Below are 16,399 nucleotides of genomic sequence, written 5' to 3' on the forward strand. Positions count from 1 at the left end.
TTGTCCTTTCATCTTTATTATATAAGCACAGAACTTATGTACGCTTAATATTCAGCAAAGCTATACAGAGGGAATAACAGCAATGTCTTCCTGGTAGAAAAAAAAAAAAAAAAAGAGAGTAAACAACTGTAAAGCCCCATACACACTAATCCATCCCTGCCGCTATCAGCGGGTTGCCGGATGCCGGCATGCCATTGAGTGGGGGGTGTGGGGGTGCTGTTTTTCTGCTGCAACATGACCTTCATTAATGGGAGCGTCATGAAAGATATCGAGTGTACACACTAGACGAGAAAGTCAAAGATATCGCCCAGAAGGGTCCACCTGAGCAGTATCTTTTACTTGGTCTTCTAGTGTGTTTTATATAATACTGGCAATTATAATACTGGCACTAAAATCCGGGCACCAGTGGGGATGCTGAGGAGGATGCCAAACAGTGAGTAACCGGGGATCACTAGCGTCAGGCCGGGAAAGGAGGGCAGGGGTTTGGTTTAGACACTAGTAGGGGGATTTAGGGTCCGGCACTTTGAAAGGGGGTTTAGGCATCACAGTGTAGGGATGAGGCACAAGCAGAGAGGGTCAGGCTGCAGGGGGAGGGTCAAGGATTAGGCTGCGAGAAAGGAGGGCAATGATACTTGCCTAACTGCTGTAGGCATTTCCTCCTTCAGGATGTCTGTATAGGTATTTTGACTGCCAACATCCTGACCGTTGATTATCTGTATTTACCCCATATTGATAATAAAGCCAGAATATATTTTAGATTACAGAATGATTGAAAAGAGAGCTGTTCACCAAACAAGATGTTGATTTTCTATACAGTGCTGACAATATGAGATATAAATTCTGATTGGCTTATTCAACACTGGCTTTTATAACTCTTCCCAAATGTGCTTTGTAGGACTGTTGTCATATGTTCAGATGGCTGCACCCAAGCTGGCAGCAAGCAGATGATGTTTTTCACGTATAATAAAAAGTTCTATGGAACAATGCTAAAAATAATATATAGCATATTGTCCTTTAAAGTGTATGCTGAGCAAACCTGATCTATAAATACCTTGAACACATGCATCAAGCAAAGCTTATGTTTATTTGAACCCACATTAAAAAGTGAGTACACACAGGCCAATATATCGGCTTTTCAATTGTACAGCCGATATATGGATGCACCGGCGGTGTGTAGCATCGATATATGATATATATGTGCAACACAGCCAATGCCCAATATACAGTATATCTAAATATATATCTCTGTGCATCGTTCTGTGTACAGATGATCTGCTGACCACACCGGGAACCGCCGGGGATTGACAACTCGATTTTGATATCAGCCCTGACGGATCAGGCAGCGTGTATGTGGAACACCCTGCCCGATCTATCTGTAGATATATCTGCAGATCAACTGATCTGCAGATATATCTACAAGTAGTGTTCATTCTACCACCCGCCATCTTTGAAAAACCATGCAGTTCCTCTACCCTGCCTGGGCTGTCGCTGTCTGCTGTGGTGTTTCTAGCACGGGTCTGGTTTGCATATCAGTGCTGATATACAGACCACACTGCTAGAAGCACTACAGCAGACAGTGACACTCCAGGCAGGGAAGAGGAACTGCATGGGTTTCAAAGATGGCGGGTGCTAGAATGAACACTATACAAGTGTGTACCCACCTTTAGTGGTGGGTCTTAGCATGCAGTGCACAGCCTAAATGACTTAATAGGACACACACAGACTGGGGCATTTGGTGCTGAAACTTGGTGATATAAAAATGATCAATATGTACTACAGTATGTTTCTGTTGCTATCCTAATTCAATGAAACCAGCGTGTACTGAACCACTAAGTATTATGTGGAACAATACTTTTTTCTCCATAACGGAGGACAACTTTATAAATGTAAACTATTGTAACTGCACAGCTAAAATAATAGTTACTTATGCTAGGTGTATACGGCGCACCAGCCACAATGGCCACTGCAGACAACCAACACAACTGAATGAATGCACATTCCCTGTCTCCTAGTGAGTACTTAATTCATACCCTACATAGTTTATGGTAAGGACAAGCTAACGGTAACATTCAACTAGACAGGATCTACTGGCAACAGCATAGAGCATGGGTCCTCAAACTGCGGCCCTCCAGATGTGGTGAAACTACAAATCCCAGCATGCCTTGCCACAGTTTTCCTATAAGGGAGTGTTAAAACTGTGGCAAGGCATGCTGGGAATTGTAGTTTCACCACATCTGGAGGGCCGCAGTTTGAGGACCCATGGCATAGAGTCTCAATCAGAGTAAGAAGCAAATCCAGGTAAAGGGGGCCGATGTGCATCTGTACACTCCTTACCCTAAACAGATATGGGCGACAATAGAAATTGATTTAGAACGGATTTAAATCTTTCTGAACACTTTTAAAAGAGTGTCCCCAATTGCTTTGCTGGATTCGTTTCTTGCCATAAATAAGGCAGAGTGTCAAAATAATGTCAGACTTTAATCCCGTGCATGTCCTGCGTAGCCATACATGCTTACAGAATGCTCATGCGCTCCTATCAAAGTTACGTTACAGAGTATTTCAGGAATAAAGCTGGTACTGAAACAAAATACTTCAAACGTAAAATCAGTGTTCTAACGTGTATTTTATCACTGTCCTACATCATATCCATGTATTAATTCTTAGCAGTTTGACTTTGGATTGAATTCAGTTGGATGGTTCCGTTTCCATGCGTAAGTCACAATCAGACGTCTGCACAAGTGACGGCATCCATTCTTTTAATGTGCACAGATCCGGAAGGCACAAAACTGTTCTGCAAATTTCGTAAGCCACCGGGGAATAGGAGTACAGAGTCACAGCAAAACCTTTGATCTCCTTAGAGAAATGGAATCCTTTGGTTTTCTTGTTATTCTGCACCTGATGCTTAAACAATTCGAACGTTAAGCCACTGAAGTGCTTGGACACGAGGTGTACAGGATCACTTCCCAGCATGCTGCTTCTCAGCTGCACGATCATTTTCTTCATGTTGGTGATCCTGGCCTTCTGCCTCAGAACTTGTTTCTGCAACGTGTTCTTCTTCCTTCTCAGGTTGACAAGTACGGGATCCGCTTTGGGAGCACGGACATTTTCCTTGTTGGAAATGGAAGAATAGGAGTGCTCGACAGACATTCCTGCTTCCGCGGAAAGGGTCGGAGCTGCAGGCTGTGCTTTGCGTTGCAGATTTGAAGAAGATGGCATGTCCTCTTTCTTTTTTGTTTTTTTCACAGGCTCTTTTTTAATCCGGACACCATCAATAAAGGAAGGCACGGCATCCAGGCGTAGATAAGGATATGAGGCCCCAGGACGCAGCATGTAATCCTCTTCTGTGAAATGGTCACTGCACAGCCTGCTGTATATGGATGGCTTCCACTTGTCACGTCGAATGACTGATAGCCATTTGGCAAGATATTCTGGGTTTTTCATGGGAAACCTGCAAAAGATTTTTTTAAATACTTTAGGAGAATAGATAAAATATAAATGTACTGCATTTATTAGCTTCACACCTATGCAAGACGGAAAAAACTGTCAACTTTGTTCCCCTGATATCTGACTGCAACGTAGTGACAAAGGGTTTCAGCAGACAGGGGTGAAACCCTTTGCCACACAAATCTAGTTGATTTCGCAGCCTTGCGAGTCCACCAAACCCCGCCTTGCGCATGGTTGGCTGGTGGCATCCATTCACAAGCGCCATTCCCACACAGGGCATGCGAATGGATGTTACACAGTAACATCCATTCGCAGACCAGGGGGGGAAAGCCGACCATTGAAAGATGCGGTGCGTGCACGCATATAAAAGTGACGGTCAAGTCACTTACATATGCGTGCACGCTGGGAAGGAAATGGGCGGGCAGCTGACATCCGGTGATTAAAATACTAAAGATATAATCCTGGGATATCCCTACTTGAGATGTGGTACAGAAAATCTTAACAAGGAATAAACCCTACATTTTACAGTTACAATAAACTTGTTCATCTGGAATCAGATTAAAGCCTGTTGTTATACAGTATATTTTCTGTACTACGGTTTCAAATAAAATACACAACATAATAAGTACGGAATGACAACATAGACAGTAATGCTGTGTACACACGGTGAGATCCCCTTGCTATTCGACTTAAGATTCCAGTGCTATACAATCTTTGCTAACTCTGTACTTTTTACATACAATTCATACGATCTGCACTACAGTATATAGTCATTGCTGCCCTGTCTATCTGGGTTTCGATTTGTGCTGTCCCAGGAGCGCGCATCGGGATCGCAAGGTAAAAAAACCTGTGCGATCTGCATGCGATTCTGACTATATAGTCAAAATCTAATGTCAGATCTCACCGTGTGTACACAGCATAAGGTTACAATGTACGAAGTACTAATATAAACACACTGCAATCACAATGTAATAAGTATTGGTATAAAAGGACGCTGAGGCCACAATATTGTAAAGCTGGGTACACCCGGAGAAATATGAAATCTGATTGGGCTGATTGGACAGACATATCACTCAATTTGGCACATATCACCCATGTGTGCCCATGGTCGCTAGTGATGTGCAGAACATCAAATCTGGCGATACTGCTAGAGACATCAGTTGAAATGTAATAGGATGAGAAATCTCCAGGTTTTTTTTTTTTTTTTTTAAAGCGGCAATCATTTACACTGCAGAACCAGTTTGATTTTGCAGCATAAATGATTGCCGCTTTAAAAAAAAACAACTTGCGATTTCTCACCAAATCTCTCACTTCGTGAATCTCTGATCCTATTAAATTTCACCCAAAATGTGGACTAATGAAGGATGGAACAGCGATCGCTCCATCCTTCATTAACATCTCTCAAAGTGTACCCAGCTTATGTATTACAATGGCTGCATGGTCAGTGAGTCAGCAATGTAGCAGCACTGTTTCAAACATAGACACTGTGGAGGGGGTCACAATGTAGTAAGCATCGCAACGCATGCACATTATAGCAGGAGTTATGTGGAAAGACAATAACAAACGTTGTGGCTTTTTTAATTGTCCATTTAACTGCTCTTTTCAAAAGCGTTCATGTTCACAAAGTGTACTGAATGACTAGGGGGGGGGATTCAATTGACAACAGAGAGTTAGAAAAACAACGTGGCACTGGGTTTTTCTCGCAGCTGCGGAGTCATCTAATTCAATTAGAAGACTGAAAATGGGACATGGAGGCCAATTCAGGATCAAATGTAGTGTTCCAAAATCGTCCTTAGCCCCGATGATCGGAGTTTGCAGTTTGTTGCCGGGGGCAAAAATGGGTCTCGCCCATGGGAACACCCAGCGTTTTATGGGCATCCCCATGATAATGCTGGGCGTTTCCATGGGTACTCAGACAGATCGATGCCTGCCGGGGGTGCGTGGCTGACGCCACAGGACGTCATCCGCCCGCCGGGTGTTTGTCCTAGCGCTCATAAATACAAGTCAGTTTCTACTGATTTTTATTTGCGAAGGCAGGATAAATGATTTCTCCTGCAAGGGGATGTGTCCTCATACAGACCTCCTCGCAGGGTACAGAGGGGATTTGTTGGTGGGGCGGGTATTCGGCCAGGCGGTGTCTCAGGCGCTCGGTAAGCTGTGATGTTTGCAGCTTTCTGAGCCAACCTGCATTATTAGGGCCACTGCTTCTCGCACCACCAGAGCAAGTTTTATTTTTAGGAAAAATCACAGTGAATTGCTATGGGACTCCGTCAGCATTCGCAAGGACTAGTTCAGTATCTGGAAGTTTCCAATTAGGTTAGTCTGTAATGATTGACCTGCTGAAGCAGTATCTTCTGCATACAACGTCGGGGTTAGCATTCTGCAGCAGCGTCAGTTTGTAGTGTTGTGCGAGTGTGTGCGACACCCTCCACCCCCCCCCCCCACCCCCATATGCAGCGTCATCACACCAGAGCACAGTTCTGCAGAAAGAACTACATCTCCTAGCAGCCCCCTCCCTCGGTGAAAGATATAGAGGAGATCACCAGGAGCCATGGAGAGCACCGGGTGTGAATGTTTTTTTCCCCACACACACACACCATGTTTTATTTAATTGGATACAAAATTGGGCATGAGGTACACAAAGGTCTTTACCTCACACTCAACTAAATTTGCCCCTACGTGTAGAAATGAATTATGAAAATGTTATAGTAGATAGATCCTATCGGTGTTTGTGAACCTTCAATAAAAATTTAGCAGCAAAATAAGAAACAATATTTCATTTATAGAAGACAATTACAATAATAATATCTCTTCAATAATAAAGATACAAGAAAGATAACGGATGTATCATTTACCTGAAGAAATGTTTTCCGCATCCCTTGGACAAGCGATTCTTACAGCCATAGGCAGCACATACAGTCATATTCTCTCTTTAATTCAATCCAAAATCTAAATTAGGAAAAAAAAATATTAAACCTGTCTTTAGGTTTGTTCAATTATTAATATCAGTTTTTTTACAAACTTAAAAAAAAAAAGCACTGGAATATGGGGGTTATTCTGGTTCACTCAGAAAGGCACAATCACTCTCTAAAGGACAAAACCTACATGCACTGCAGGTGGGGCTGATGTAACATGTGCAGAGAGAGTTAGATTTGGGTGTGGTTTGTACTTCAAACTGATATCTATATTGCAGTGTAAAAATAAAGCAGCCAGTATTTACCCTGCACAGAAACAATAAACAACCCAAATCTATCTGTCCTGTCCCTGAAAAACCTTGAAAGTGTTTGCTCATACAACTTATTAATATTATTATTTTTAGTTCAGACTCCTCTGAGCTGCTGCACAGGTGCAAGTGTTAAATACAGTAGGCGGTGATAATGCAGCAGCCAGTCGGCTCCCAACTGTCATTTCCAATTTACGTGTAACTTGACAGTTAGGTGCTAACTGGCTGCTGCGTGATCACCTGCCACTTTATCACTTCTCAAGGCCCCATTGTTACAGGTTTTGGACATTTTTTAATTACACAGGTTCTGTGGTTGGCTTATTTCAAGCCAGCATTCAGGTTTTAATTAGCCACAGAACCTGTGTAATTCATAATAAAAAAAAAAACCCACCGAATTGCCACCAATGAGGGTCATTAAAATATTGGTGCAAAATGGCTATAGTAAGTAAGCGAGGTAATGCTGCTGCAGAGTAGTGTGTAATAAAGTTTTGTTTTAATAGCCAGCACTGAAAATCTAACATTCCCCCTCCCCCCATATATATATTGTGTGTATATGAGGGGGCACCTAAACTAAGCAACCCCCACACATTAATAGGGGACGAATCCGATGTCTTGACATGATAGCGATGATGTAGTCGCACGGCGGTTTCTTTGCATCGCTCCCCCGAGTTAAAAAAAATAAATGTCGGCGATTACTTACTGTGCAAAGTGTACGCGACGTCTGCGCTGTCTTCTACAAAATGGCGGCCGCGGTTCCCGGAAGATGACCGAGGCGGACGCCGGAGTCACGGGTGGGCAGAGCTTGTGGAGGGAGGTAATCACTGCGTGACGTCCTTACTGTGCGCCAGTCCTGACGTCATCCAATGTCGTCAGAGAAGAGACCGCTGTCACGGCCGTAGCGCAGGTTCCTGCTGCCGGGATTGTGGTGATGTGAGAGCGGGACGGAGCGGCATTACTGGCCATGGCCCGGAACGGGGAGTCGCGTATTTCCGGCGAGGAGTCTCCGGGGCCGCCCACGGAGGAGGATGAAGGAGAACTGGCGGTGTCTCCCGGTGCCGCTGATGCGGGGGCTAGTCCGGGGTGTGAGGAGACCCTATCTCTGGAGGCCGCGCTGTGCCGCCGGGTCCAGGCCCTGGAGGAGCAGCTGAGGGGCTGCCAGGGGGAGCTGCGTCGCATCAAAAAGCAGCTGAGCCTCAGCCAGCGACTGCACCGCACCGCCGAGAGCAGCAACCTGGAGCTTCGCAAACAGGTGAGACTGACGCAAGTATGATCGAGAAGACGGTCACAGGGGAGCACCTGCACACATGGCTTCTGTATGTATGCAAATAGTACATACAGCACTCTCTTGCGGTGTCAGAATTCTGGGTGTTAGCTCATGTTCTCCCGGGATTGCTTAGAAAGTAAGCACAGATCTCTCCGTGTGTATGCTCCGAGAGATTAAATATCTCTTGCTAACTAAGTCAGTGCATGCAGTCCCAATCTAGTTAGATTGCTTAGCACATGACTGCAAATCTCTCTGTGTGTACAGAATGAGAGATACTGATCGCAATCTCTCATTCTGAACAACTACCCGGCCTTTTTTTGCTTAAGCAAAATTGCTAAGAAAAATTGCTTAGCAAAATTGTTTAGCACAAATCTCTGCGTGTGTATGTGCTCTGCATGGGAGATCTTGACACCAGCAATATTGCTTAGCAAAATTGCTTAGCACAGATCTCTACGTGTGTATGCCCCTTTAGCAAGATGTATTATGATCAAGATGGAAGGGATCAACGACTGGATTAGGTGCAACAGACATTGGCGCTAATACAAAACAATGCCAGCTGCAAACACTGATTTGCAGTACTGCCAACATTGCAATGTTTCCTTCACACCTACAGGGGTGCAATAGAAAACTTGCGATGCCAGCAGTTGTGCTAAACATCTGATATGATTGCAAGGAATACATGTGTGCTAGTTAGGTTTACTAATGCTTTTCCTGAGCACGCTTAATTGACTGAAACACAAATGAAAAATTGTGCAAGGAAGCGAACTGCAGGGATTGATCCTGATGCCAGATAGAACGCTTGACTAGTATTTTTGATTCTGGCCAGATTGTATTGTGTGAATCCAAACCTTATTCTATTACCACTAGTTTTTTTTTTTTGTCATCCACAGCTTGAAGACTTAAGCCGAAAAATCCATGAGAGTGACAAGTCAGAAAAAACTGACCAAGAAGTTCAAACAGATGATTACTCTGCTTGGTCAGGTAAGACCAGGACACACAAGGATGGAAAATAATATTTGTAGTTGAGGGCAGATTAGCTGAATATAGCACACTGCTAGGTGCTGGAGATAGTCTTGCTGGGAGCAGGGCACACCGGAGTTCACCAAGAATGGCACCCAGCCTGAAATTGATGGTTTTGTTTGCAGTGTATGGCGCACAGCCCGGTACTGATGGTGGAGCTTGTGGTGTGTAGTGCACAGCCTGGAGCTGATGGTGGCGCTTGTGGTGTGAAGCGCACAGCCTGGAGCTGATGGTGGTGTGTATTGTACATAGCATGGACCGGTTAGCAAGACATGAGATCACAGGAACTAGAACTGAAACCAGGGCAGCTACAGTGTGAGGAGCCAGAAGGCAGGTCTGGAGAGTAGAATGTATGGCAATGCATTCACTGCCTGACCTGGTTTAAATAGGTCATCCTTGTGCCAGATAAGATGAGTTGTGCAGATTGTTCTCCAGTATGCTGATTGACCCTCAGCTCTAAAATCATCAAAGATCTGGATTAAATATTGTAGAGCAGCATGTTTGAGCTCATCAAGTCAATCAGAGAGAGGCAAGGGCTCCAAGCCCATCAACTAGGAAAGGTCTCAGTGGGAAGGAGGTCTAACTGGCCACGAATGTTTATGACCTATACAGATAATAGCCTGTGGTTTCCCCTCACTGTTCAGCTCTGATGACAACAGCTGAGTGGCTGCTCCGTTATCACCGGTCACTTGATCATGTAACCAGGCTTAATAAATATGCCCCGATATCTATGTGACAGATGCTTCAGCTTGTTACACCTTCAACAGATGACATTCCCAAGACGGCTAAGCCGCTCACTCCTGACATTGTGCATTTATTTATTTTTTACCATCATGCAAGGGACCTTATTCTGGTCAATGTGAACCATTGCAAATTCACAACGGTACGCAATGTTTCTTTACTGCGCATGTGCCAGGTGCGATCGGCCATGGCGAACAGAATTTCCCATGGTAATGACCCAGTGATGTGGGTCCCGGGGGCGGGCAGCTGACATCACCGGATGCCAGCTGGCCTCCAGATCACAAGCAAAGCTAAGACACCTAAGAGCATCTTATTTTTGCATGTACCTTCCACATGATTTGATGGTCGGCGACCATCGAATGATGTGGATTTGGCCCCGTAGGCTGCAAACATACATTCGCAGCCATGTGTAATCGAATTCACCCTGCGAAGGGGGTGACGGCATGTGCGAGCGGTGGGCAGCCTCAAAATGACACGCAACGCTGTGTTTCAACCAGAATAACCTCCACGGTCTGTAGCTGACTCTCAGTCATTCGCTGCAGGCCTTTTGGTAAGATTATCATGTGAGACCCGCTTAAATCACTAAAGTGCCAAATGAGATAGTCTCTCTATTCCAGACCGCAATTAAATTGGGCCCAACTTGATGAATTTTCATAATAATAGTAATACGTAATGGGTCCTATTCTTTATCTGAGGCATCTGCAATCACGTGTCTGCAGGAATTAAAGTTGGATTTTGGCGGTGATCTGTGCCAGATAGGCAAGGTTCATTCTAATAATAGTTAGTACAGTGTTCTCTTTTACCACTATAATCTAGTTTTGGTAAAAACCCACTCGATTATGTTATTTTATATAGCACTTTTCTTCCAAAAGGATTAAAAGTTCTTCATATTTGTCTTGACATCATAAAATAAGCTTAACAAGCAGCCCGCCAAGCCAATGGAGTGTCTGACGTGCTCTACAATCATTTTGAAGTCTACAATTACACAAAACTTGTTTAAGGAATGGTGTGAAGCAAATTACTCGAAATGATCGGATACAGATTTCACTAAAGGGATAAGATCCTATAGATTATGAAAAAGCTACAGACTACTGTCTGTGGCAGGGCTGGGCAACACCGGCCCTCCAGATGTTAGTGAACTACACATCCCAGGATGCTTTGCATTAGATGTGCTATGTGGCCATGCTGAAACTGATGCAAGGCATGCTGGGATGTGTAGTTCACTAACATCTGGAGGGCCGGTGTTGCCCAGCCCTGGTCTATGGGTATGTACACATTAGAACAATGGGATACGATAAGATATTGTATACATTTCCCTTGCTCTCCTGGACATGTGATCTCTTATGTGTACACTATATAATGTGACATAAGGTCATATGTGCATAACTTCACCCAATATCTCCCCATCAAGCCTACATGCAGGACTACAAGACAATGTCTGATAAGATGCCCGGGAGTGCGCATCTTACAACAGATCGTGTACACATTGTACAATATTGTACTGAATTAAATTGTTACAAGCATGTACAATATTGGAAAGAAAAAATTGTCAGAGCGCAAGTCTGTAAAATATAACAATCTTGGATCTGCAGCTGTCACTATCAAGGGGATACTCCACCCCTTGAAACACCAAAAGACAACCAAGAAAGATTAGAGATAGATTCTATCTCTAATCTTTCTTGGATGTACAATATTGCATAATGTGTACGGGCCCTTTCTCATGCTAATGGACACAATCTTATGCTCTTCCAGCAGTCGTGGAAAGTGCCGGTCGACCTTGGACTCTGTTTAAAGGGGGCAATTATTTGCAAGGCATGGTTTTGCCTTTTAAGTGATTGCCACTTTAAAAAAAAAAATTCCTGCACGGCTGCCGAACTGCATCATTCCATCCTGCCCCTGTTGTTTATGCACCATAATTGGTAAAGATTTAATAAGGTCAGTTCTGCAATCGCTTTAACTGAATAGTAGCTGCTATGATGATATCTTGAAAATTAATTATTTCAAAATAATTTCCCTTCTTTGGGAAGTAAAAAGTTCCATGACAGTAATGGGCTAGAAAGCGGTCACATAGTTGTTTCCAACAAACGCAGCAACATGGTTAATGTTAAAACACTGACAATTACTAAATCTGACCACTAGAGAGCGATCTGCCACTTGTTTGGTGATCTTGTCGCTACTAACCATAGAGCTAACATTTAAGTGTTGTACTGTACAACATATTTATTTGATGGACATTAAAGGAGCTTTTTTGCATATTCTAGTAGGAGGGAGCAGCTGCTGCCTTTCTCTGACTTTAGCGTGCAGGCTTTAGGAGGCTGCATGAATGTGGTATAGTAAGCCGTGTCACAGCTATTGTACCTTGTGGCTATTTGCTTGCAGTGACTGGGAAACTTGTGGTCATAACATCGCTAGTTTGTTTCTTAAAAATGACCCTTTAAATATTAAAGGGCTAATGCGGAGTTGAATACTTTTCTGCAGACTTGTTTTTTATTTATTTAATATTTTTTTTATTTTTTTCTTCTTCTGTGCAAGCTGCAGAGTAATCACAACTTCGATGTGTTCCCCCCCCCCCCCCCCCCCCCTTTGTGTAATTGGGTAGCGGAGTGTTCGCACATAGGCAGAACTTAGTGGGGGCATGCTGGCAGAATCCTAATCTATTCAGTCCTGCAGAAGAGAAGATTCACCTGTTTTCAGATGGAACAAGGATTAGAGCAGGTGCAAGTACTCAGTGATGGTGATGGATATCAGACCAAGCTGACAGAACTTTGCTAGTATGCAGTTTCTCTGTGTACAAAATGCAGAATAAGTTATCATCCTCTTACTTTCAACTCTGCATCAGCCCTTAGAACATAACACATTTCCAGTTTTCCATGAATTTATAGGCTGCTTTTTATTTATTTTTTCCCTCGTACTGGTCCACCAGACATTAATAGTTCCTCTTTGCTTGTTAATGTCCTCTTTCAGATTACTACTCCTATTATTATTATTCAAACCCCACAAATGAAGTAGAGGCCAGTAATGGCAGTGGTCCAGCTGAGGCGACGACGCAGTCTGTGGCTGACACACAGGAGCCACTGACAGACCAGAAGAGACCGAGTGAGGAACAGGAACAAGGAACAAATTATGCTCCGTCCACTCTGGTATGACCTCTGGAACTGTACGCTTATAACATATCAAAAAGAGAAAAACAAATACTGTCATTTTTCTATTATATTTATTTTGTTCAGTACTAGGGACCATAATAGGCTGACCATTCTACAGTTATGAATACAGCATTGGTCTACAATAGTGGAGTCACTCGTGGCCCTCCAGCTGTTACGTCTCAGCATGCCCTGCCACAGTTTTAGCAATCCATTATATAAAATCTGTGGCAGGGCATGCTGGGACGTGTAGTTCCACAACAGCTGGAGGGCCATGAGTTTGACACCACTGGTCTACAAACCTACAGAATTATTCTTTATTTATATAGTCACAGACGTTCTGCAGCCCTAAAAAAAATACATGAACAGGGACTAATGGGGCGTACACACTGCGATTTTTGCCTATTTCCTAACCAATCTGTATAGATCATTTAGAAAATAAGCACAACTCTCTCAGTATGTAGGCCCCATGGCAATGGGAAATCACCTTGTGTACACTTAGCACAAATCGTCTTGTGTGTATGTCCCTTTACAGTATATGTACATGATACATACACATTGCTGCATCAGTGGTCATGATACTGAAATAACCATCTGGGGTTTTAGGGAGTGTGGAGTTGATGATAGCATAAGTAAAGCCCCGTACACAGGGGCGATTTAAGCCTATATCGCCCGGGGATATAGACGCTGAGCGACCATATCCCCGTTTGTATGGGGGGACTGTTACTCGGAGGAGTATGCTGGTCGCTGATGAAAACCGGACACTCAGTGATTTGGACGCTGAGCGACATTAAGTCAAAATCGCTTAGAAACCAAATCGCTCCATGTGTAGGGAGATTGAGAAGGAAAAGCACATGAGGGGAGAGGGCCCTCTTTGTGAGGGAAGGAGCAGACAGTCACCATACAGTGGTTATAAGCTGGTGAGGAGAAAATCTTTGAGATTTTAATGTGAGCTAGAAACGCTTTTCTATTTATTTTTTCCTTTCAAGGAAGAGGGAGGAACCTCACTTGCAGAAAGCTTGAGGGCAACGGCGGAAGCAGCCTTGTCTCAGACCGGATTTACCTACGATGAAAACAGTGGGATGTATTATGACCACAGTACTGGGTTTTACTATGATTCGGTATGTGTTTAATCTATGTAAGCTTTTGTCATCAGTAATTGTGATCTGAACAGTGTGAAATTTTTTTTGAACTAATTGGCTCTGGGTCAATCGGCATTTGTTTTGGACTGAAACTTACTCAAACTATATGGGTTCCTGATGACTGCCCGATAGGGGGTATCCCGACGTCGGAATCCTGACTGCCGGTGCTCCGACGGGGGATCCCGACTTGCAGCGACTATTCTCCCTTGTGAGGGTCCACGACCCCCATAGAGGGAGAATAGAACCTGTAGCGAGGTGAGCGCAGCAAGGCCGCAAGCGGTTACTTTGCGCTTGCCCCCTGTCTGAGAACAATCAGTTGGGATTCCGATGTAGGGTTACAACCGTCGAGATCCCCCGTCGGGACACCATACCACACCCAAGCTATATACTCTGCTGCACTTCCCTTCTCAAAATCAGACCTCTATCCAACCTTATGGCTGCTAGTAATGGGCTGTATAAGCAATGACTATACAGAATTCTGTGTTACCACCTTTTGCAAAAAGTTATTTTCATGTCCCTTAGCAGTCATGCGATAATAGTACAATTAGATCACCATCACCTTCCTAGCTGATGTTAACACCCTATTTGGCCTGAAGTCTAATGTAAAAAAGGCTGCAGGCTGTAATGGGCCCAAGGGTCCCTGTGGAGAAAACTAGAAATGACTGTGACTTGATAACTGCAAAAAAAAGCACTCAAGTTGGTTAAGCTCTTTCGACATTGGTGCGTCACCATCACATCACCGGTGTTCCCTTAGTGGGGTTCCAGCTCAGAGTCCTTGTCACTCTGTTCCTATAGCAGCTGACATCCAGATACACCACATTCAGTAGTGTTAGTGTGCCGCCATCTGACAGCCATATTTTTGTAAATGGTCTTCAAGAAAATGAGTAATAGAAAAGTAATAAAATTGGATCAGTAACTTTAAGTCATTGTATGCTACAGGTGCCTGATGACGTCCCGACAGTCGGGATCCTGACTGACAAGGGCTATTCTCCCTCGTCCCTGACCCCCATAGAGGAAGAGTAGAACCTATGGAGAGCCACAGAGGCTTCTTTGCGATTGCCCTCCTGTAGGACTGCCGGCGGTCGGGATTCCAATGTTGGTATACTGACCATCGGAATCCTGACTGTCGGGTCGTCATACCACATCCGAATGCGGCTCATTTAAATACTGGGTTTTTTTTCTCCCCTTTATAATGTTAGAATACATTGTTCTTCATATAGGAAACGCCTATCTGTTATTACAAATACTATATTTCAAACACTTATGGATCCCCACAAAAAAAATTTGCTTTGAAAAAGATACATGGGGGTATATTCAATGCCAAAAGGCAGACTATAACGGCGAGATGTGCTGATAACTCGCTGTCATAGCTATTCAACTGACCACACACACTTGCCGTTTCCACCTCGCCTGTTCCCTGAGGCGAGGTGGAAACGGCGAGTGTGGCCACCAAAACGGCGATGCTCACCGCTATATGCAGCGGGCTTGCTGCATTTGTGTCAAACCTTGCCATTCAGGGGAATCCTTGCTGTCTTCTAATGGTGAGGATTTCCCCCAAACATAGAATAGGACAAACGGCCGCCGTGGAGGCTGAAAGGCAAAAATGGCTTTTCCTCAATAAAAAAAACCATCCTCGCCATACAAACCCTGCTTGCCGAGAGCATTGAATATACCCCATGGGCAAAATGTGAAAATTTACCTGGTTTTAAGGTGGTGTGACTTTTTTTTTTTATTTCTGTTATAAGGAATCCCAGCTATATTATGATCCTACAATGGGTATTTATTACTATTGCGATGTGGAGAGTGGTCGCTACCAGTTTCATTCACGAGTGGACCTCCACACCAATGTCCAGGTGACTAAGGAGAAACGAGTAAAGAAGAAAAAACGGGAACCGAATGGAGCACACGTGGATGGCAAGGTTAGTCACCAGCTGTATTTGTTACATGACGTTGGTGTTCCTGTGTGACCATGTCTAATATTGTCTGCGCGTCTCTGCATGAGTGACAGCCCTCATATTGAGAGCTGGGATAGATTTCAATGTCCTCCATTATTTATTTTCTGTGCAATGAAAGTTGAGCTTTCCCAGTTTCAAAATATAATTATATGATCTCCTATTGACACCTCCAGGTAAGACCTTTTATCTTCCAGTGTTCTGGAAAGTATTCTTCCCTAATTCCTACTCCTCCCTTTAGTGCATATCTAACCGCCTAACCCAAATGTCAACCTTGCAAAAGTGCTTCACATGTTGTCATGTTACCCGGGGACGTCATAACTGTTGTCATTATAAATGTTGACATATGTCTGCACCCCCAGTTAGAGTATATAGTAAGCCATAAATTACAAGATCAATGTATTTCTTTGCCGAGGTCATAATTACACCACACGGGGTTAAAGTGAGGAGTCTCGGCCCACTTGCAGCCCAGG

At 43.9% G+C, this 16,399-nt stretch overlaps 2 protein-coding genes across 4 annotated transcripts in view; one reads left to right on the forward strand and one right to left on the reverse strand.

Moving 5' to 3' along the window:
* On the reverse strand, positions 1-7,856 carry LOC146019599 (THAP domain-containing protein 1-like). 2 transcript variants are annotated; one of them, XM_083152104.1, is made up of 3 exons: positions 7,368-7,856; positions 6,300-6,393; positions 1-3,448 (listed from the first exon to the last, which is right to left on the reverse strand). In XM_083152104.1, the coding sequence occupies exons 2-3, from the start codon at positions 6,365-6,367 to the stop codon at positions 2,686-2,688; spliced, it is 831 nt and encodes a 276-aa protein (XP_083008230.1). In that variant the 5' UTR covers positions 6,368-6,393; positions 7,368-7,856; the 3' UTR covers positions 1-2,685. The 2 variants fall into 2 exon arrangements, with proteins under 2 accessions (XP_083008230.1, XP_083008239.1); XM_083152113.1 differs by lacking the exon at positions 7,368-7,856 and adding an exon at positions 7,233-7,354.
* The window catches only part of AGGF1 (angiogenic factor with G-patch and FHA domains 1), a 23,880-nt gene continuing 14,920 nt past the window's right edge, over positions 7,440-16,399 (forward strand). The window contains exons 1-5 of one of the 2 annotated variants that reach the window (XM_083152091.1): positions 7,440-7,916; positions 8,822-8,912; positions 12,657-12,832; positions 13,822-13,953; positions 15,720-15,893. In XM_083152091.1, the coding sequence (XP_083008217.1) occupies positions 7,629-7,916; positions 8,822-8,912; positions 12,657-12,832; positions 13,822-13,953; positions 15,720-15,893 (861 nt within the window). In that variant the 5' untranslated portion in view covers positions 7,440-7,628. The remainder of the gene's footprint in view (positions 7,917-8,821; positions 8,913-12,656; positions 12,833-13,821; positions 13,954-15,719; positions 15,894-16,399) is intronic. The other variant, XM_083152083.1, reaches the window with a different exon arrangement.

The sequence above is a fragment of the Crinia signifera genome, chromosome 1 (genome assembly GCF_055691185.1).
Source record: "Crinia signifera chromosome 1, ASM5569118v1, whole genome shotgun sequence".
Taxonomy (NCBI): Eukaryota; Metazoa; Chordata; class Amphibia; order Anura; family Myobatrachidae; genus Crinia; species Crinia signifera.

Bases quoted from the DNA above. Each gene is read 5' to 3' on its own strand.
- LOC146019599 (XM_083152104.1), bottom strand. From the start codon at position 6,367: ATGACTGTATGTGCTGCCTATGGCTGTAAGAATCGCTTGTCCAAGGGA. The intron at 3,449-6,299 runs GTAAATGATACA...AATCTTTTGCAG, and splicing joins TGCGGAAAACATTTCTTCAG to GTTTCCCATGAAAAACCCAG.